Source organism: Mustela nigripes, chromosome 2 (genome assembly GCF_022355385.1).
Source record: "Mustela nigripes isolate SB6536 chromosome 2, MUSNIG.SB6536, whole genome shotgun sequence".
Classification (NCBI taxonomy): Eukaryota; Metazoa; Chordata; class Mammalia; order Carnivora; family Mustelidae; genus Mustela; species Mustela nigripes.
The window spans coordinates 90,780,074-90,801,560 of NC_081558.1; the positions used below are offsets into that span (position 1 = coordinate 90,780,074).

Genomic DNA, 21,487 nt, shown 5'->3' on the forward strand with positions numbered 1-21,487 from the left:
AATCAACAGGGTCAGAACAGAACATTCTATCTCTGTCTCTCTGAATTAGCACACCATCCTCAGAGGGACCTGTCTCTCATGCAAAGGGCACAGTTAGAGCTCTCCAGTCTGAGCCCTTCAATCTGTGAAAAAGCTGTCCCCTCTCAGAGACACACTTCCTTCATCTATAAAATGGGTATGCAGCTCTACTCATCAGATCACAGTGTGATCAGATCAGATCAGTGTGGGCTCTGCAGCTCACTACACAAAAATGACCCATCAGTGATTCTCAAAACCTCCACCCCTACTTCTTTCTTTCTCATTCATCTACAAAAGGAGGGACTGTGATCACTGTTTCATTAACAAAATTACCTATGACTTGAATATTTACCATGAGCCATGCATGGATGTATTGATCTTCCTGCAACCCCTGCTGTCTGGTGAGGGAAATCAGCTAGGTGGTCCTATTCCGCCCCAGCCCCACCCAGAGAATGAGGAGCAGAGCCGGGGCGGAAGTGCAGGGAACAGGAGCAGGGAGTATGTAGGTGATGGGGCTGGAGCAGGCGCTGGGGCTGGCCGGGTAGGGACACTGCATACACTCCACGTGGCGCTAGCCATTTCCCAGCCCTCCCTGCTTACCACCCACCCGCTGACTGCAGAAAGAGGTGTCCTGGAGTAGGAGTACCTGGGAGCTGTCCCCTTTTCTGTTATCTCAATAAAAGGTCCTCTCTGTACAGTTAGGAATAACCGCATGCCAGCGGGAAGGGCAGGACAGCACCATCCCTGTTGCCTGGCAACCTGAGTCAAACACACCATCAGAGGGGATGAGCCACAGCACCCTGGGGGCACACCAGGGAGGAGGGCCAGGAAGGCCTCCCAGGAGAGGAGGTAGCAGGCTGGAGAGGACCCTGCACTGGGGCCTGGCCAGGGAAGTTCTGGAGGAGACAGTTAGCAGCAGCCGTGATTACATGCCTTCCTCTCTGCAGTCCCTCTCACCTTTCTAGCCAGCAGTGCTGTCTCCCAGCTGGGAGTGTTACTGGCTTGGCATCATACCCCATGCTGGCGCTGAATTCCAGGACCCGAGTTAGAGCTCCATGGGCCTGAATGGTCACCCAGCCCAGTACCCTCTGAGGAGATATCAAGAAAGCCAGAGAATGGCTGGGGCTTATCCAACTAGAGACTGCTGCTGGCTGACCCCTAAACGGGAACAGAGTCTCCAGGGCCCTGATATCTCCAGGCCTGGGGGAGAATGAGGCCAGGAGAGGGGTGACCCCAGACCAGGGGAAAGCCAGCCACTTGGTATGGTTGGTTCTTCCCTACGTAGGAATTCTCCACTAGAACAGGGATGGCATCTACCTCCATACGGCAATGCAGGGCTGACCTGGGAAGGCCTTAGCCGCCCCACACTCTACACAACTAACTCCTTTCAAACCACCCCAAATCAGCAGTTCATTCTGTGTAAGAATGGAGGGTCTGATATGCAATCCAGCTCCAGCAGACTCCCACACCGAGATCCTGCTTACTTCTTAGAGCAATCCCCCTGTCCTCCTCCCTGCCCCAGTGTCTCTCTCCAGCCGAGGGGAATCAGAGGCCTCTTCCCACTCACCCCCATGCTGTGATCCACTGGCCAATCTTCAGCAAAGATCTTGGCATGTAATTCCCCAGGACACACTTATTGCAGACTTCAAGTCTCTAAGGCCTCGGTGTTCTTCTGTCCTCTCTTCCCCACAACAGGGTCTGAACCTGCCTTTGAGGCATGAGGTCCAACAGATCACTATGTGTTTCTCATAGTGACTTGGGTTCAACTTCAATGCTGCCACACTAGCAGTGAGTCTGAGGCCATGACCAGCTCTCTCTGAGCCTCTGTCTCCTGATCTGCATATCAGGGAAAATTTCACATCTATCACAAGATACTAGGGAGAAAGTACCCTGTGTGGAGCCTAGGGAATAGCAAGTATTCCTAACTGCTACCGGGAGGAAGAACACAGAAACCCTGCAGAGTCAGCTCCATTTACCAGGAAAGGCAGACCCCTTCCCATCCATCATCCTCTCTAAGCTGTTAGAATGAAGAATCCTTCCTTGGTGTAGATGTGACTGTGACACTTCCCAGCTGAGGACCCTCCACCAGCTCCCCACTCCCCTCAGAATCAAGTCCCAGTTCAAGGCCAGCCTCTGTGACTTGCCCTCTGTGACTTGCCCCACCTCATCTACAGCCACGGGGGAACCTGGGTCAGCCGGTTAACCCAATACTGGAAGCCCCCTTCTCTGGGGAAATCCTAGTAAGCCATCATGTCCCTTCACCAATTGTCCACCCAGGCCCTGGAAGAAACCTGTGGTCTCTAGCACAGAATGCACACAACTCAAGTCTTCCTCTCTCCCTGGCTCACTACCCACAGCACCTGCCAGGGCATCAGACTGCCAGTCCTCCAGTGCATTTCCTGGAAGTAACCGTGGCTTTTAAGGCTCTCTTCTGCCCTTAGGTGCAGGGTATCATCTGTTTTCTCCTGTACCCTGGCCTGTCCCTTGGGCCTGCCCAGGACACGTGGTCATGTCACCTGGGCTCCCACTGGTCTTGTTACCAAGAGCCCAGGATAAATACGCTTTTTTACTAAAAATAAATCGCTTCACTAAAACGATAAAGTATTCACAGCAGTGAACATTTACTTTTTAGGAAGATTCCACTTAGTTTAGACCAATAGTTATGGAAACAAATAGGAAAATTGGAAGCTTCAAGCCCTAAAATACAGTAAGAAACTCCTCCTACGAGTCCATAGACACTATGAACCTTTATCCTCTCCTTCCCTGTCCCATGAAGCAGAAACTCTGCCTGGTGCCTGTCTTTTTGGCTCTAACCAAAACTGCTCATCTCAGAGGGTATCTGGTACTTCTCCCTGACAACCTCCCCCATCTTCTCTATTCTGTGCTGATAAATGGAAAAGGAGGACAGACAGACAATTGAGAAAATGCCCAGCACAGTTTTTCAAGCAGTCTACTCTGGATGTCTATGGATTTTGCTGTTCACCCTCCTTCTCTCACCTTGATCAATGGTTCTGCCCAACAATTTCTCTAAGTGATTTACACTGAGACCAAACAGCCTTGCACATTCAATGGTTCATTCATTCAGCAACAGTGGAAGACACAAAGGATGGGGGGTGGAGAGACGCTGCTGCCTGGATGGACACAGAAATTACCACTCTCAGGTCTGCCCCATGTGAGTCTGCAAGGTCAGGGTAACACCTATAAGGGTAAATATTCGTGGACTGACTTCAGGGATGTTATAAGTAACAAAAGGATGATAAGGTTATTTTGCTGTATTTTAATTTGGGAGCTAAAAATGATCAGGATAATCAGATCAGGCACAGGATGGTACTATTACATTTGCAGAACCAGAACACATGCAAACACTCTCATTTTTCTCTTCTGGTTAGTTCTCTTGTCTCTGACTCTCAGCATCGAGGGCACCATGCTTATCTTATACCCAATACAGGTTAATTCTCACCTTGGGGTCTCATCTGACTCTCTCTCATCTCATGCACACCTCTTTAAAGAAACATAGCCAACATTCTGGGTCCATACACAACACCCACGCTTCTCCCCATCATTCCAGCCACTGAGAGGGGAGGAAAAAAAAATGGGAGGAGAGAAAACAAGACCAAAAAGCCAAAGCACAGAACCACCTGATGATTTACCCCAGATCTCCAAGTGAACTCTGGCAACCTCTGGTTTGGGCATGTCCCTTCCTTCCCACCTCCGCGGTCTTGCTGCCTTCTCATATTTCTTTAGAGAGGGTGGTGGGGATGGGGGGTACCCTGAGAAGTTCAGCTTTTGTGAGATGAACTGTATTGGGCACAACCAAGGCTCAATGCTCCAAACCCCAGTGAAAGATTCGTAAGTGTTGCTAGTAAAGATCTTTAGGCTTGAGAAAGCAGCAGGTGTCAGGAAGAAGAATCCGGTTTCAAAGCTACCTTGACTCCCCTCACTTTTAATGGACTATCAGTACCTATCATCTAGTGAGGATAATCTCATCATTTCTAAATGCAGATATTTAATGAGCATGAACCCTCTGCAGATGGGAAGAGGGGAAAGGAGCTAAGACTTGGTCCTCTTAGATGTTTAAGTTCACCTTTAAGGGGCTTAAAATTCAGTTAGAGGTTTTGTATCTGAAAGAAAGCTAATAAACATTTGAAAACCCAGAGTGACTGAGACAACAGAGAGGTCATGGGGCACGATGTGATAGTTTTTTAAAAATGCTCAGAAAGAAACCAAAGCTATGCCACGGTGTGTGCCCAGGTGGGCTGGCCACAGCAGAGCAAGTGGGTCTGGGAGGTGGCGGGGAGCAGACTTCTGAGATGGGCCTTAGGTACAATGCCCAGGCCAGCAAAGGGCTCCCTGTGTGATTAGGAGTGGTGTGCGGTGGATGGTAACGGACAGGCTGACCCATGCCTTGGGTGGGGCAGAGGGAACCCTCTGGGCGGGAGGAAGGGGAGAGGAGGACTGACCACTCCTTAACCGCAGGACTGAGATGACTGTGGGGGAAAGCCCCCACTCAGCACTAACAAGCCAGATACCCTTGTCCTCCTGCTCCCCACCCCACCCCTTTTTTCTCCACAGCAGGGGGAAGACAGACCAAGCCCCCTGGAGAGGGTGGGCCCCTTGTTAGACCTACTCCCTGCACTCAGCCCACCGAAGGAGTAGCAGCTGGCTGCCTACAGAAGCATCTCCTCTGAAGCCTTGGAAGCCATCTCTGACACCTGCCCACAAAGGTGGGTGGGACGCCCTGCTAGGCTCTTCCATGGCAGCTGTTCTTCCTGTCAGAGCATGCCGAGACCTTTACTGTAATTACAGCCACAGATGTCTGCACTCCCCAGTGGACCATAAGTCCTGGAAGGCAGGGATATACTCAAAGGCCTGACTAAATGAATAAATGGATGATGGAAGGAGCAAGGGAGAGAGGGAGGTAGGGAGAGAGAGAGAGATGAGTGAACAAATGACTGAGTGGCCAAAGGCAGCCATGTGCAGAATCACTGTGTTGCACAACTCTGGGGACACCATTCACATTGTGCTCCCTGTGATGGCCCCTCCGGCAGCACAACTGTCAGGGACAGGAAAAGGAGGACGCATGTCAGAGGGAGACGCAGTCATGTGGCCTCAGCCTGGAAAACCAGACCGAACTTGTCGTGGTCCCTCAATCTTCCTGCTTTGGCTGGAGGAGTCTCAGGGAAGGGAGGTCAGAAGGGGCCGGAACACCCACAGGTCTGTCCACATCCTTAGTCCCTAAGACACATTCACATGCACTGAGGGAAGCCTAACCCCCCACAGAACACCATCAGAACTTCAGAGGAAGACGTGTATCCCCCAGGCCTCCTCTCCATCCTCATACACCGGCCCATCTCGTCTGGATGTTATCAAGGGTCACCGTGGGTATCAGAGTGCCTGCCCTACTACTGCCACCAGCACAAGAGCATGGCCAGCAGACCTGGGACAGCCATCTGAACACCAGCAGGACTGCACCGCCTGCCTACTGGAAGGAGTCCCTTCATTCTGGGTCCACAGCCCTCTCCACAATCCCACCCCTGCTAGTCTGACATTGCCAGCCAGCCAGCCTGTATTCCATGGTCTAGGAGACAGCAGTAATTCTGCTGCCAGGAGGGGGGTCTTCTCACAGGCTACAGGTGTTCTCTCTAGAGTGGTTCCTTAAGGGCTTCCCACTCAAACCAGGCCCTGGTATTTCTTTTTTATTTTTTTTCTTCAAAGATTTTATTTATTTATCGGGGGGGGGGGGGGGGGAGGAGCGAGCACAGGCAGACAGAATGGCAGGCAGAGGCAGAGGGAGAAGCAGGCTCCCTGCCGAGCAAGGAGCCCGATGTGGGACTCGATCCCAGGACACTGGGATCATGACCTGAGCCGAAGGCAGCTGCTTAACCAACTGAGCCACCCAGGCGTCCCAAGCCCTGGTATTTCTGAAGGCTTCATGCCCTCCTGGGATTATCTATTTCAGGGTGTTCTCTGTATCACTGGGCTTCAGCTCAGGGACACCTTTTTGGAGTCCAACTATCTTTACCTACTAGCCTAGGGAGGTGCCACCACTATACCAGGCACAAGAAACATGAGAAGGCCACATCCCTTCCCCTGGCTTCTATCCAGGGAAGTCAGCACTTATATCCAGACCCATGTGGCTCTAGAAGGTTCGGTCAAGCTCAGCTGGCCCATGTGTCCGAGGTACAGAAGGTGATAGACCTTCAAGGTCACATAGGGAGGGAGAGCCAGGGTAGAGGGAGGGCCAGACTTCAGAAGCTCCCTGCAATACACAGGCTGCAGTGACACAAAGGACCAACACACACAAAACTTTAGTGCAGACAAAACAGAAGCAGTGTCTATAAAGGCAGTTCCCCAATCCCCCCACCCCCAGGCTCAGGCATATGTCCCCCACCTAACTCAGGGGCCCCAAAAGACACATGGGCCAGCTGAGCTCGACCGAGCCTTCTAGAGTCACATGGGTCTGGATATAAGTGCTGACTTCCGTGGATAGAAGCCAGGGGAAGGTATACAACCCACTATACACTCAAGTAGGAGAAAGCTTCTCAGGGCCCTAGGGCTCCCAGTCAGAAGGGACCAGGTCCAATAACCAATCACACTGATGGCAGATTGTTTGTCTCTAATGACTTGTGTTCCAAGGGCCCACAAACCCTGCCCCCAACCCAAATAGCCCAGCATTTCCACCAGGTCACAGCCACAAGTCTGGTCAGAGAGTGACCTTGATTCAGGAAGACTTCCCCATTCTTCGTTTCCCTGATTCAAGGTCATCTTAATTCCCAATGACATATTAATGATTGGGAACAGGAGATGGGGTTCCAGCCCCAGAAGTGCTGGGAACTCACAGCACTTTTTGTGGGACTCTCCACAAATCCTTCCCATCCCTGTGCCTCAGACCTCTAATCTATACATGTAAGGTGGGAGCTCCATCTCTGAGGCCTTAAGCTCTCATTTCTGTGATTTAGGAACAGAGAGGGTTGGCATGGATCCTCGGGGGCCTCAGCCTATTAGAGATTCTGAGGGAGTCCAGAGTTTTCACTCAAACTCACAAGAGACATTCTCCTCATCAAAGCCCTGGTGCTTTACTGAAGCATGTTCAGACTTAGAATAAATGAATGTTTCCTGAGATCCTAAGGCCAAGGCCCTTTGAGAGGCACTGGGGGAACATAAAGGAGTATAAGAACCTCAAACAACCATTTCACAGAGACAGAAACTGAGGCTCAGAAAGGCCTGGAAATCTGCTCAAGGAAACACAGATAGGAATTCAACTCCCAAGCTGCCTGATTAGGCTTCTAGCCCAGGGCTCCAGGCCAGGTAAGATTAGCACTGAGATACAGACTCCTGAAATCCTTTCAGGCATGGGAAATAGTGAGCTCTGAAGCTGGACTCTATAAGAATCAGAAGCTCAGAGTCCAGGACACAGGGCTGGCTGGCTGAATTGATCTTGTTCTGAAATACCCAGCCTGGTCCCAGGATCCATCCCCCTGTTAGGACCTGACCTTCTGACATCCTTCTCTGATCCATCCATCCCAGGGAATTAGCAGCAACACAGGAGACTGCCATGTGAACTTCACAACCCACTTGTACCCACACTAGGTGAGCACTGTTCCCTGAGCCCATCAGGTCCTCCTAAGGTTGCTTGTGTCTTGGCCCCTAGTACAGATAGGCACCAAACCAGGTGAACTGGACTGGTCTGCAGAGCTAGCGCTGGGGATCCCATCCCCAGTAGCCACCTTCTTCCTGAGGTAAGCTGGCAAGGCCCAGGAGGTCTCTCTGCAGCCCCAGGTGAGAGGCCTCTGGAGAGATGCTCTGAGAACCACTCCTTCCTACAGGTGTCAGAGGGGTCCACGCTCTTCAATCTGGTCCTCCCGCCTTGGGCCCATCCCGGGTTTCAGAGATGCTTCCCCCAGGGAGGCTGCTGGGCGGCAAGGAAGCCGTCTGTCTCCCCCTCCCCCCCGCCCGCCCCTGGCCGGCTGCCACGGTGACCTCCCCTCCCCCAAGACGGGCGGTGAGCTAGGTGGTGGGGGTGGGAAGACTCCTCTGCCATCAGCGCTCTCAGGAGGGGTGCTGGGAAGCCAGGCAGGGCGTGTCGCCTGGTCCTTTCTCTGCCCAGCTCCAGGCTTCGCCGCCTCTCGGTGCGAGGCACCCCTGTACCATCCCCCAAATCTGCCTCGCACCAGGGAACCCTGGCCGTCCTCGCCCAGACCCTGAGCCGGAGAGACGCTCGCACACGCTGGCACCGGGCAGCGTCTAGAACCTTCCGTGCCCAATCCGACGTAGGCCAGGGGGAGGTAGGCACCCTGTTCCCTTGCAGCCAGCGCCCGCTCTTTCCACAGGAGACAGGTCCGGCCTTCCCCCACGGCCCTCTGCTCCAGGGCCTGGACGTGCCTGTCATTCAACATGGGTCCGGGCAGGGTCTGCAGGGAGCCCTCCGGCGAGACGCCCGCCCCGCCTCATTCTCCGAAGAGGGGCGCCCGTCCTCCCCCGGCCCCCGCCGGCTCCTGGCCACCTGCGCGGTCGCCCGCAGCCCGTGCCGCATTGCGAGGGAGCGGGCGAGCCCAGCTCCTTCACGCCCCGGCCGGCGCGGCTGAGCGAGCCGCCGCCCTCCGGCCTCCCCGCCGCGCTGGCCCCGCAGCTGCTCTAGCCCCGCACCCCACCTCCCACCCTCACCCTCACCTAGGGCCCAGCGCCCCCTCCATCCCTCCCCCGGGCCCCTCCCCGGCCCGGCCCCGCCCCGCCCGAGCCGGTCCCGACCCCCACATCCCCGTCCCTCCCCTCCACCCGGGCTTGGAGGGGCCTTTCCGGGCCGGGGCCGGGGCCGGGGCCCCGGCGGGGCGGAGGATGTGCCGGCGGGGGTCGACTCAGCGCCAAGCCAAGAGAATAAGCGGGGTACTTACCGCTCTGCTCCCCCAGGAACACCAACTTGAATTTTCTCAGTGGGTTCCCAAAATCTCCCCCTGCGGACATGGTGCTGGCAGCCGGGCCGTGCAGGAGGAGGAGGAGAAGCGAAGGAACAGGGAGGGAGGAGGAGGGCGAGGGGAGGCGGCCGGCGGTGCGGGAGCCGGAGGGGGAAGGGCTGGCTGCGCGCGTCCCTGACTCCCCAGCTGCGTCCCGGCCCCGGCCTGCGGCTGCGTGTCCAGCGGCGGCGGAGGAGGAGAAGGCTGGGGCTGGGCTGCTGCGGGCGGCGCTCGCTGCTGTGCGAGGGGCGCGCTCTGGACGCCCGAGGCGCGGCGCGGACAGCGAGGCGCGGGCGGAGCGGGGCGCAGGGACGGCGCGCGGGGCGGAGGAGCGCTCTCCCGAGCCGCGCGCCGCGGCCCCCCTCCCGTCTCCCTCCTCGCCGGCGCCTGCGCTCTGCGCGCTCCCCAGCCTCTGATGTCATGCGGGGCTCGCGCTGCTGCGGGGCAGGGGGCGTCCGCCTGCCCACCCGGAACCCGCACTTGGCAGTAGAGAAGCGCCTGGCCGGGCCTCCGAGGGACCCCCGGACCCGGCCGTCTCTCGCTGCCCGTCTACGTCTGTCTTGCCTACTCCCTCGACCCCTCCTTTAAATCCAGGGAAATGACACGAAATTGTCAGGGGACATTTGTTTCTGGTCTTTTAAAACCTAGATGCCGGTCCCTTCCTCCACCTCCCGCGACGCCGATGCACGCTCCCCCACCCAGAAGACCGAAAGGAAGGGAGGATGGGGGAGACCAAGGGTGTGGTGGATCATGTGGGGGATAGACTGAATTGACTGTGACCCCATGGCGCCTCTAACCCTCCCTCCCTTCTCTAGATCCAGGTCCCTCCTCTGGGCGCCTCTGTGAGGTCATAGGTGTCCCGTTAGACCTCTCCAGCAAGAGAGGAGGACCAGAAAAGGTGCACCAATCTCAAACCAACCGCCTCCACAGATAATTTTATCCTAAATCTGCTGTCCCGTGGGATACCTGAATATCAGCGTGGCCATCTCTGGACAGTGCTCTGGAGTTCCTGACTCTGGGGCCACCAGGCTGACAAGGCCACTGCTTGCCCTGGCAATTAGTTGTGTCTGAATAATTAGCTCCCAGAGGACGGCCGGGTTGCTTCCCATTCCCCTCTGCATTCAGCTGGCCCACTGAGGCACATGGGACCAGTTGTGAGTGGGTGAGAGCAAGAAGCTCAGGTGTTATGATCACTCCCAGGACAGCCCAATGGTAAGGCATTCCCATTGATGGAGGGTTCACAAAACTGCCTCTTACCGTCCTAGTGCCACATGGTCTCCTTCTTTATAGCGGTTCGAAGAACATTTATTTATTTGGGAACGAGCTGTGTGTGTGTGTGTGTGTGTGTGTGTGTGTGTGCATGGGCATGTACATGTACATGTACACAGAGAGAGAAGAGTGAGAAGCAAACTCAACCCCCAGAGACTAGCAAAGGACAGTGGTTATCCTCTTTCTGCTGTCCATGGCTTGACTGGGGTATCTCCCTATCTCCCTGATTTTTTAATCTTAAGTCCCTCTCTCACTGCTTGTTTGAAAACTAGAAGGTGAGTTCCATGACAGCAGCTGTTGAAGGTCCACTTCACAATCTCAAGGACCTGAGAACTTAGTAAATAGTTTTGAATGTTTGAGTGAATGTCTAAAATGCAAATCAAAACAACTGTTCTATTTCTCAGAGCCTCCCTTGCTTGGGAGCTCCAGGGATTGGAGGCCAGCACTCTGGGATATCTACCCCACTGTGTCTGGCATCCGGCTCGGGGGCACCCTTGAAACTCCCACTCTCCTGCTCTGGGGGTTCTTGCCCTCTCGGGTGACTGCATCCAGCTTGGGGCTGAAGGAAGCTCTAGAAGGAGAGGAGGCTCCCATGCTGCCCCCCCTTCCTCCCCCTGAGCCCCCTCTCCACTGAAATTCCAGAGGAGTTATAGGCAAGCTGCCACCTGGGGCTGTCTTCCTGCACCCTCACATCCTGTGCTGAGGACATTGTCAGTGTCAAGACAAAGCCACTGAAATGTGACAGAAAAAGGACCATCGTTTAGGTAAGCCTGGGCAAGTCCTATACCTTCTCTGATCACCTGGTCTTTGTGGTATGACAGGAGGCGAGGGATAGATGGGACCCACGCCCCTCTGCACACCTAGAAGCTCAAAGTCAGACCCAGCTGGGCTGACTATGGGCCAGGATGCATCTGGGACTCTCAGGTCTTCAGTTCAAAGACGAAAACCCAGTTCCACCCACTTTAAGCACAGAAGACAGGTTGGCTCTTGTTGCTGGAGCTGATACTGGTATTATTCACAGAATGTGGTCATTGTGCTTGAAAGTCCGAGTCTGCTCTGCCCCATGTCCCCCTCCTTCTCCATCTTTTATCATTATTTGTCTCCCCTTATTTGGGGTCTTGTCCTTAACCTGCCCTAGAGGAGACAGGCTTTCTTCCAGTGGTAAAACATTGTGGAACATGGCCACTATGGCACTCAGTTTGGCAATCCTACCAGAATGAGTTACTTCCACATAGTATCTTTGTGTTCTTTTATTTTTTTTAGTTAAAGTTTTTTATTGCATATGTACAATGTATATGTAAGTTATAAAGAAAACCTATCATTGTGAACGCCCATTGGGCATTCCACCCAGCTGGAGAAATCAAATGCTACAATACTTCTGAGGTCTCCAGCTACTTCCCCCCCCCTGCGTCCTTTTCCCTTCCTCCCTCCTCAAGGCAGAAATGCACAACTCTGGCTTTTCTTTAGGCATTATCGCATTTGGATGTATCCTTCAACAATAGTTTGTTTTGTTTGCGTCTTTTGAACTTCATGTAAGGTATCAAACTATATAGTCTCTCTTATGACTTGCATTTTTCTTAACATTATGTTCCTAAGATGTGTCTGTCAACGCATATAGCAGAGGTTCTTTTGTCTTCACTGCTATTTCGTGAACATTAGAGTGTATGCTCCAGTTTTTGTACCATTTCCAGTAAAATGTGTCCAGATAAAAACCTTTTTTATTTAAAATAATTTTAGATTCACAGTGATACCATCTCCCGTTGCCATCATACATTAGGGAAACCAGGAAATGAGCATCAGAAAATGCCCAGAGTTTTCTTTGTGCTACTGCAAATGCTGCTGTGAACATTCTTTATGTCCTTCCTGATGCACCTGGGAGAAGTTTTTCCAAGATATGTATCAAGTAGATGCATTAAGGTATAGAACCAACCAAGTATGTTTGATTTTAAGACAAACTGTTTTCCAAAGATTGTCCTCAGGTCACCTGCTTCTCCTTCTTCCCCTATATTTGTTATTTCTTTGAGAAAGTCTTGGCTAGTCTTATCCCTTTGCTATTATATATACATTTTTAAAATTAAACTTTTTATTTTGAGGTCGTTCTAGATTCACAAGTAGTTGTAAGAAAGAAGACAGATCCTGAGTATCATTTATCCAGATTCCTCCAGTGGTAACATCTTGCAAAACTGTAATACAATGACACAGCTAGGGTGTTGTCACCGATCCATCTCTGTTGCCACAAGGGTCCCTCACAAGGTCTTTTAATTCTCCTCTGGGAAGAATTCTCCTCTGACTCTCCTTCTGCTCCACCGTGCGCCCAGGGTGTTGAACGTTGAAGCTGACTCGTTTTACTGCCGTGCACTATTGCACTGTGTGAATGTACCGGTTAGTTATCCCTCTATCGGAGAGGGACATTTTGGTTGTTTCGAGTGTTTGCTTATTACAAATATTGCTGACTTGTCCAGAATCATTAAATGCTTCCAGGGCAGAAGCAGTCTAAATGCTGAGCATACTTTCCTGAATTCCCATTTTCTCCGAGATCTCCAAGCTCCCCTGCCACTTCTTTACTACCTTGTTCTCTCTCCATTATCTTTAAGTATGTTTTTAAAAACTGTGCCTGTTTGTCTTGCTGTCCTGAATGAATTTCCTATTCTTCTATCAGAAGAGGCACAGGTTTGTCTTCTTTGATTGCTTCTTGTTCTTCTTGTTCCTTCTTTTCTTTTTTTTTTTTAAGGTTTGTTTGTTTGTTTGTTTACTTATTTATGAGAGAGAATGAGCCATAGGGAGGAGCAGAGGCAGAGGGAGAAGCAGGCTCCCCGCTGGGCATGGAGTCCGATGAGGGGCTCCATCCCTGAGATCACGACCTGAGCTGAAACTGAGAGTTGGACATTTAACCAACTGTGCCTCCCAGGCATCCCTTCTTCCTTCTTAATTTTAGCAATATTCTCTCATGTCTCTGAAAGTCTTTGTTATATTTTGTATACTTATCTTGGGCTGTTGATCTGTCTGTGGTCTGCATTGTGTTATTTGTTATGTATGTTTTTAGTGGTTTTACTCCTCAGGTCTCCGCTGACTCTGACTTGTGAACTCAGGTTTCTCTTGTGGTTATCAGCTGCCCGGTCAGATAATGGCGGGGGTGGGTGGGTGGAGAGTACGATTGAGGTCTGCTTTTGTCCCTCCAGTGAGTATGAAGGAGAGGGGGGATGAGCCCTAGGATGGAGAGCCTCAGGTACTCCAGAGTTGCTACTTAGCATCCCTTTTGCTTTCTTTTCACAGAGAAAGTTCTCTAGTGAGGATTCCTCTTTAAATTATTTGAAAAAAGCAGCACTGAAAGAAGACAAGCTCTTTTGACCCATCAGTCACCATTCACAAGGCGATCATCCACTGATGGTCATCTGCCATCCATGAGGATTTTGAGGACATTGGGACAGAAGAGTAAATGCCCAGCCACCTAGTCAGCCTGTGTGTGTTTTTGTCAGAATCTCACCTTGGGCATGGCTCTGATATGACACTGACATTCCCAGGCAGCCAGGCTATACCCACTGATCTCTTTCTTCCAGTGGCAGAGGCCACTAGTCACTTTCCCTGGGAAATACGGGAGAGAGGAATGAGCAGAAAGGAGAGTCCCCCGTCCCCAGTCTTCTCTGCCCATCTCTGTACCTGCTACACCCACCTGAGACTGCTATCAACTTTTCACACGAGTTCACCCTAGCTTTACTCTCCCCAGCAACCAGTCACGGTCTTTATGTTGTTTCTCTGTCTCATCTCTGTCATTTCTTTGTTGCTAATTGTTTTGGAAGCAACCAGAAGCTAAGGCTAGTTCTCTAGATTGTAGGACACTACTATCTCTCTTTCTTTCTCCCTCCTCCTCCTCCTCCTGGAACTCCTTGTCACCGTCATTAATGCCCTCTTCTTCCTCCTGCTCCTTTTTCTTTTTCTACTCGAAGTTTGGTTACAGTTCCTTTATCTCTGCTTTTCAAAACACTCTGCAAGAGAGCCTTTAGAATTTGTTTTTATTTCTATACTCTTTTCTCTTGATTTGTTTTGACTTGTCTTTGTCACGAATAGCCTCAATCTAATCATTCTAACTGTGAATCATTCATCTGAGGCACTGAGCTTCTCTCATGTTCAGTTCTTACTGAGGTCCACCAAATGGTGCATCCAGGCTGCTGCACTGACACTGGGGGTGGGGAAAGTGAGGTTAAACTAGGTAGAAATCAGCAAGTCGTGTTCAGTGACTGCATGTGGATGGCGAGGGATCTGTGCAGCAGGTGGACCCATGGAAGGTTGAGACAGCGATGAAAACGTCAGGACAATGATAGAGGAGATCTAAAGGATTCCACATATGGGCAAAAACTCTGCCTCATGGTCTGAGGTTGTAATCTTCGCCAAGGACTCTTCAATAAAGAGAGGATTCGTTACTGTATGAACATTAGAAGTTTCCGTTATTGGGGAGATTACTGAAGGGCTCCGTATTTAATAGGGTACCATAACCCACAGTCTCTGTTGCAAGGATTTTCGTATGCGTGAGAGAGAGTTAGGGACCCACAGTCCTCCTTATTGTGCTGGTGGAATGCTGTGGTCTTCTCTTGATGGCTGGGAAATGGAACAAGAGCAAAAGAGAATCTTAGAAGGAGACAACTCCCTATTCTATGGATATAGATATAGATACACTGGTTGGACGAGCAGATGAATTCATAGAAAGGATAAAAGGATCCATGAGAGATGGAATGGACTGATTTGGGAAAGGGTGGCTCCGTGGGTGAGTAGAGAGATAGAAGAATGTCTGGACCAATGGATGTATCTATTTATGTATCCATGTATAGGTGGATGGATGGATATTGGAGTAAATTAGTATGGATAAATGGATAGATAGGTGCATGGGAGGATGATGAGTTGGTTGACAGATGAAGTAGGTGGAATGTCTGGATGGATGAATGGCTATGTATGTATGTAAGTTTGTATCATGTATGTGTGAGTGAAATAATGGATAAATGGATAAATGGATACAGGGCTACACAGGTGAGTAATGATGGATAATGAGCAAACGTATAGCCAAATGGGAGCAGTGGATAATGGATAGATGACAACAGGGTGAGATTTGAAATTGGGCCTTCATTTGCATTCTGACTTTGCACACTAGCTGTGTTACATTGAGTAAAATCTTTTACTTTCTTGAAGCCTTGGGAAAATTTTTAAATTTTCAAGAAAACATAGCTGCAATTTAGAGTAAAAAATTTAAGGGGAAGTTTTGTTGAATAAAAGTATTTTTGAAAACAAAAACATTTGAGAAATATCACTAGCTGAGAGGGGATAAAGATTTTACTTGAAGTTAAATTTCTGTAAGTCAAAAGGAAGATTTCAAGAGTAGAGAAGCTGTGGTGAGATTTGGAAACATTTAACTATGGCCAGATTGAGTTTTTGCTGTTTGGAATCCTTGGTAAGAACAGGAAGGCAAAAGGGGCTGTGCTGATCCACAAATGGCCAGTCTAGGGCTCTCATGCTTCTGGCTCCAACTTGTTTCAACAAGAGTCAGTTCCGACCACATTGTCTCTTTCCTTTTCTTCACTGTGCACAGGGCATTTGTATGGGGGCATCATTCACATTTCAACGATAACTATTAACTATTAATAGAAAACATTTAACTATTAATAGAAAACATTTTACAAATTATAGTTATGAACTAAAATATAAGCGCTATTTATGTAAGAATATTAATGTCACAATAAGTGAAGATGTGGGGGAGGGGAAAGGAAGGCTCTGGATCTGAGGTCCTCATTTTTCATTGCAGGGAGTCAAAGGATGATGCCTAAATCGAAGTACGGAATGTAAAAACAATTACTGAAGTTTCAATGTGTTTTTCCCCTAAATCTGTTTTTGTGATTATAAAAAGATCTTTAAAAAAATCTCATATCTAATATACCTAAGAAAAATATATCTAATATCTAAAACCATACCTAGTAAAAAAAACTCTAGTATCTAATATAGCTAATATGTATATAACTATTGTATGTTATATATAATTATATGATAATTTTATCTATTAGATATTATTAACATAATAATTAGATATAATCTTTTAGATTCCTTTTGATTTCTTCTTCCAGTTTTAAATACAAATGAAGTTAAATGTAATAATATTGCAAGTAGCATATATAAAGTAATCACATATTTATCAAAACCTTTCAGTATATCTATTTAGCCTTTCTGGAACACCCACATGAAAAGGTCCTCCTAATGTAAATGCTAATTATTTATGAACAGTGGCATTTGAATTTTTTTAACCCCTATGTGGTGCTTGAATAATTTATAATATGTGCATTCTTTTTACAAAACTTATACTGGTTTTCTTTCATATAGAAAAGAAAAATTTTTAAAAATCACTTGCTCATTCTAGTCTTGTCATCATTACCTTAAGTAGTTTATTTGCAGGAGCGCACTGTAATCTTCAGCTGTCTACCTCTAGAATTACCATTAATTTTCTTTGGAATGTAACCTCTCCTTGGGCCTTAGAAACTGCAATTCTTATTCTGTGTATTTGGTAGGGAAAAGTGTTATTTTTTTGTATGTTCAGTAGAGAAAAGTAGTTATCAAGATGCTTGTAAAAAATTATGAATGTTTGCCTTGAGTTGCAAACTGTATTGGTGGTAGGAAATTGATTTGCTCACAACCACTTGACAAGTAATTCTTGACTATGTCCCCTCCGACCTTGTTTATAATTAATCTGAGAGTTTATAAACTAAGGAGAGCCCCCTGGGGAATACAAAATTAAAGGTAAGATTTCTTCCTTAAAAATATTTAGGCAAGAATTTGTAGCATATGTATTCTAAAATAAAACATAGAGTCCCTTTTTAAAGATTTTATTTATTGGTCAAAAAGAATGAGAGCACAAGCTGAGGGAAAAGCAGGCTTCGCACTGAGCAGGGAGCCAGAGGCAGGGCTCCATCCCAGGACCTGGGGATCATGAACTGAGCCGAAGGCAGACGCTCAACCGACCGAGCCACCCAGGCACCCCACATAGAGTCTCTTTTAGGGCAATTATGGAATCACGGCCAGATGGACAGGACGCCTGGCCTCCCTGGCATGGAGCTTTATCTCGTGGGATGTCGAGGATACACTTCCCTGCCAGTGCGCAGCTAGGAGGGGCTGATTTTGCTGTATAATCATTTAATCACATATAGAAAGGAAATGCCAGCTCACCAGCCATTGGGTTGAGGACCAAAATTTTAGAAACTTGGTCACGAGGTGAATTTAAGCTTCTAGCTGAGAGGTCTTATACTAGCTTACTACGGCTGCTGTAGCAAATGACAACCACTTTGGTCAGGCTTTGTTCTGATGAACAGAGGAGAACAGAAAATTATTCTTACAGTTCTAGAGGCCAGAAGTCTGAAAGTAGGATCACTGGGTTGACAGGAAGACCTTGTTAGGGCTATGCTATGTGAAGATTCTAGGGGAGAGTGGTTCCTTGCTTCTTCCCATTGCCTTCTCTTCTGTGTGTGATCTTCTGCCTCCCTCTTATACGGACACTTGTGATGGTATTTAGGGTCTGCCAAGATTATCCAGGATAGCTCCCCATTTTAAGATCCTTAAATGACACTTGCAAAGTCTTTGCCATATAAAGTAACATTCACACCTTCCATTGGACTCGGGTATGGACATATCCTTGGAGGCTAACATTTAGCTTACCATAGGTGATAAGATTAAGAAAGCTAGGAAAGTTTCTCTTCCCTCAAACAGGTTTCCATCTCAAAGCTGGGAATGCGCCACCGTACTCAGATCTGAACTGTGAATCCCCCACCTGGGAGGTTTCCATCGCTGTCCCAGGCCAAGGCAGAGGGTCTGGCTTTCCTCAGGCCTCCCTTTGTGAGGCCTCTCTGCAGAGAGGATAAAGCCTCAGTCAGAGAAGACACCTGTGCTGGCCAGATTGAGTTTTTGCCATTTGGAATCCTTGGTAAGAACAGGAAGGCAAAAGGGGCTGTGCTGATCCACAAATGGCCAGTCTAGGGCTCTCATGCTTCTGGCTCCAACTTGTTTCAACAAGAGTCAGTTCCGACCACATTGTCTCTTTCCTTTTCTTCACTGTGCACAGGGCATTTGTATGGGGGCATCATTCACATTTCAACGATAAGACCCACAATATAGGAGCCAGAGTGAAAAGGAGGGGCTTACTGTGTATGTGTCAGGGTGTGTAACCCCCTCTCTGGAAGTCACCTTTGGCTTTCCACCCCCGAAGATCTCCATGCTTGACTAAATCATGTGGGTTGAGAGGCCCTTCTGGCACTGGGTTGTGTTGTTCCATTGTTTAAATGGGAAAGATGCTCCCCACCAACACGGTGAAGTGGGAGGTGACAGGAGGGTGTGTCTCTAGGGATTCTCACTCAGCACATATGAATCACGGCCATATGAGGTTATCTACCCAGAGATGCTGAATAATATTCCAACGGTATTCAAATAAACAGTACAGCAATCTGTGGATTCCTGACTCATTATCTTAACAACCAAAGGCTTAATGAACATTTCGTTCTTCCTGCCTGTCCCCCAAGTGTCCTTATAGCCCCAGGGGGCCCATTTTTGCAATCCTATAGAAAGCCAAGGGAAAGAGTGTGATTTTAAAGATTTATTTATTTATTTATTTGTCATAGAGAGAGAGGCGAGAGCAAGCACAGGCAGACAGAGTGGCAGGCAGAGGCAGAGGGAGAAGCAGGCTCCCCGCCAAGCAAGGAGCCCGATGTGGGACTCAATCCCAGGCCGCTGGGATCACGACCCGAGCCGAAGGCAGCTGCTTAACCAACTGAGCCACCCAGGCATCCCAAGAGTGTGATTTTAAAACTCCAAGATGTGTGTAAGCATATTAAATAAGTTTTAAAAATTTATGGGTAGAGAACGGACTTTATAAAAAAAAAAACAACTTTGCTCTTGAAATAGGTAGCTTGTGGGTATAAAATTAAACTATTAATAATTAAGCTTCCATTTAACAAGTAAATATTGTGCTCTGACAAGAGAGAACAAATATATGCAGATATTTTGGGGGTAGAAAGCAATTAATTATAACATTTTAAGTTCCAGATGAATTTCAAACAATAAAGATTAAAATGTTATTACAATTTATGCTGAATGTTAAAACTGATAATCCTATTTCTTCTCACATAATTTTTTTGCCCTATCAGACAGTACAGACTGAGCAAGTGGGGAATTAAAAAAAAAATCATTTCTTTTATTTTACTAAGTTAAAACAATCAGACTTTTGGCTCAAAGCCATCTCCGTCTGAAATAAATCACAGGGCAGGTGGTAACTTGCAACATGGTACTACCGGCCCTCGTTAAAAAAATTTATAAATATAAAAAGTAAATTGGTAAAAGTTTTATAATGGAAAAGGCTTTCCATTTGCGGGCATTTTAATACAAAGATACTTTTAATACTTAAAAAGATGGTAAAATATTTTATAATAAAACCATGCGTGTAAATCTAAAATGTACTCAGAACCACCAATTCAAGCAACCTTGGGAAAATCAAATCTGAAGTGAGTTTGATTTTAAGGACGACTCTGTGTGTCCCCCCCCTCGCCCCCACCGGGGTTGATGGTGGGGCTACGGCGGTGCCCAACTGAGATACATGCGTGACCTGTAGGCACTTCATTCTGCAAACTGGAAGACACGAGGTACAGAAAGCTCAATGAATTCTTCCCAAACCATGGACCCACCGTGATTCCAGAAGCAGGACATGGCTGCAACCACAGACCCCTCTCCTCGTGCCTCCACAGTGCCTAAGCTTTCCCCCTTTATTTTCTTCTGTCTCCAAACCTTGGGTCCGATCAGGCAGAAGGCTGGAGTGCCATGAAGTGCGGTGGGAGAGTCAGAGAGAAGAGGTTCGGCCAGAGAGACGGGGAGTTCAGTTTGGACGCCGCTCTCTAGCGCCCCCGGCCGGCAGTCCTCCGCCGCCTCCTTATTTCTCAAGCGCCTCCCTTCAGGCGGTTTCCGACAGGCTCCTGGATTTTCAGCGGCTCACCTGGACTCTTTCTGGGCGTGTTTATGCGTGGAAATTGAAATACCCACAGCCGGTGATGTGGGCCCCACAGCCAACCTAGGAGTACAGGGACCATCTAAAGGAGTGCTCTGTACTCAGCTCCAACCCCTTGTCATCTGGCAGGAGTGCTGGCGCCCATAGGTCTTTTCAAGAGAAAATCCAAAATTCAAACACTCCCCACGTTCGCAGCAAACTTGAAAACGGGAATGTCTGTGGGCCTATCAGAACCCAGACACCGTCGATTCCTAACATCTGCTTTCTAACAAGGTGCATTCTGGCCCCGGCATCAGCTCCAGCCCTGGGGTCAGCACACAGCGGGGTTGCTGCGAGCCTGTGGGGGCGGGGGGCTCTGCTGCTCACAGGCCTTTCCCTCAACTCTGGACCCACGAGAGCATCCCAGCCCTGATCTTTTCCAGCACCGGTTCCCCCAGCAGCCATAATGACAAGAAGGAGGCCTCTTTCCGTAGAACCCACCTTGCCAGCCAGGCTCCCCTTTCCAAGTATACCTGCAGCCCCAGCGGCCTTTTTTTTTTTTTTTTTAAGATTTTATTTATTTATTTGACAGAGAGAGAGAAATCAAAAGTAGGCAGAGAGAGGCAGGGAGAGGAAGGGAAGCAGGCTCCCCGCCTAGCAGAGAGCCCGATACGGGACTCGATCCCAGGACCCTGGGATCATGACCCTAGCTGAAGGCAGAGGCTTTAACCCACTGAGCCACCCAGGTGGTCCCCCCCACCCAGCGGCCTTTTATTAAATAACCCAGAAACCTGGTTGCATCTTGCCTCTGTTAAGCTGTCAATGCCTTCCCATTACCCACAGACAGCATCTAGTTGCTAAAGGGGGTGCGCGTGGTCCAATGACCACCCATTATGCTCCAGCAACTTGTAATGTGCACTCCCAGCCCCTGCTTTCCAGGCAAACATACCCCAGCTTTCTTACCTGTGAACCTTCACTCCTGCATCCCACTCTGCCCAGAATAAACCCGTTCTGAGGCCTTGCTCAACAAACTTGCCCTAGCCTTCAAGGTTCAGCTGGAGTTCACGGCCTCTACTCTTGCCCCCTACCACCCCCACCCCCACCCTCACCCCTCACCCCAAGCAACTGGCCTCTCTGAGCTTTGTGGAAGCCCCATGGACCTGCTCTTCCCCCTGCATTCCAATGCAGGTATCCATTTGTCTGTACTTCACGGCACTGCTGCACCTGTAACAGATTATTAGCAATTGCCATGCAA

General features: G+C 49.2%; 1 protein-coding gene across 1 annotated transcript in view; it reads right to left on the bottom strand.

Moving 5' to 3' along the window:
- RAB6B (RAB6B, member RAS oncogene family) overlaps nucleotides 1–9,374 on the bottom strand; it is a 53,870-nt gene extending 44,496 nt beyond the window's left edge. The window contains exon 1 of the mRNA XM_059390945.1: nucleotides 8,910–9,374. Coding sequence (XP_059246928.1) covers nucleotides 8,910–8,979 — 70 coding nt within the window. The 5' untranslated portion in view covers nucleotides 8,980–9,374. The remainder of the gene's footprint in view (nucleotides 1–8,909) is intronic.
- Between the last annotated feature and the right edge of the window lie 12,113 nt (nucleotides 9,375–21,487).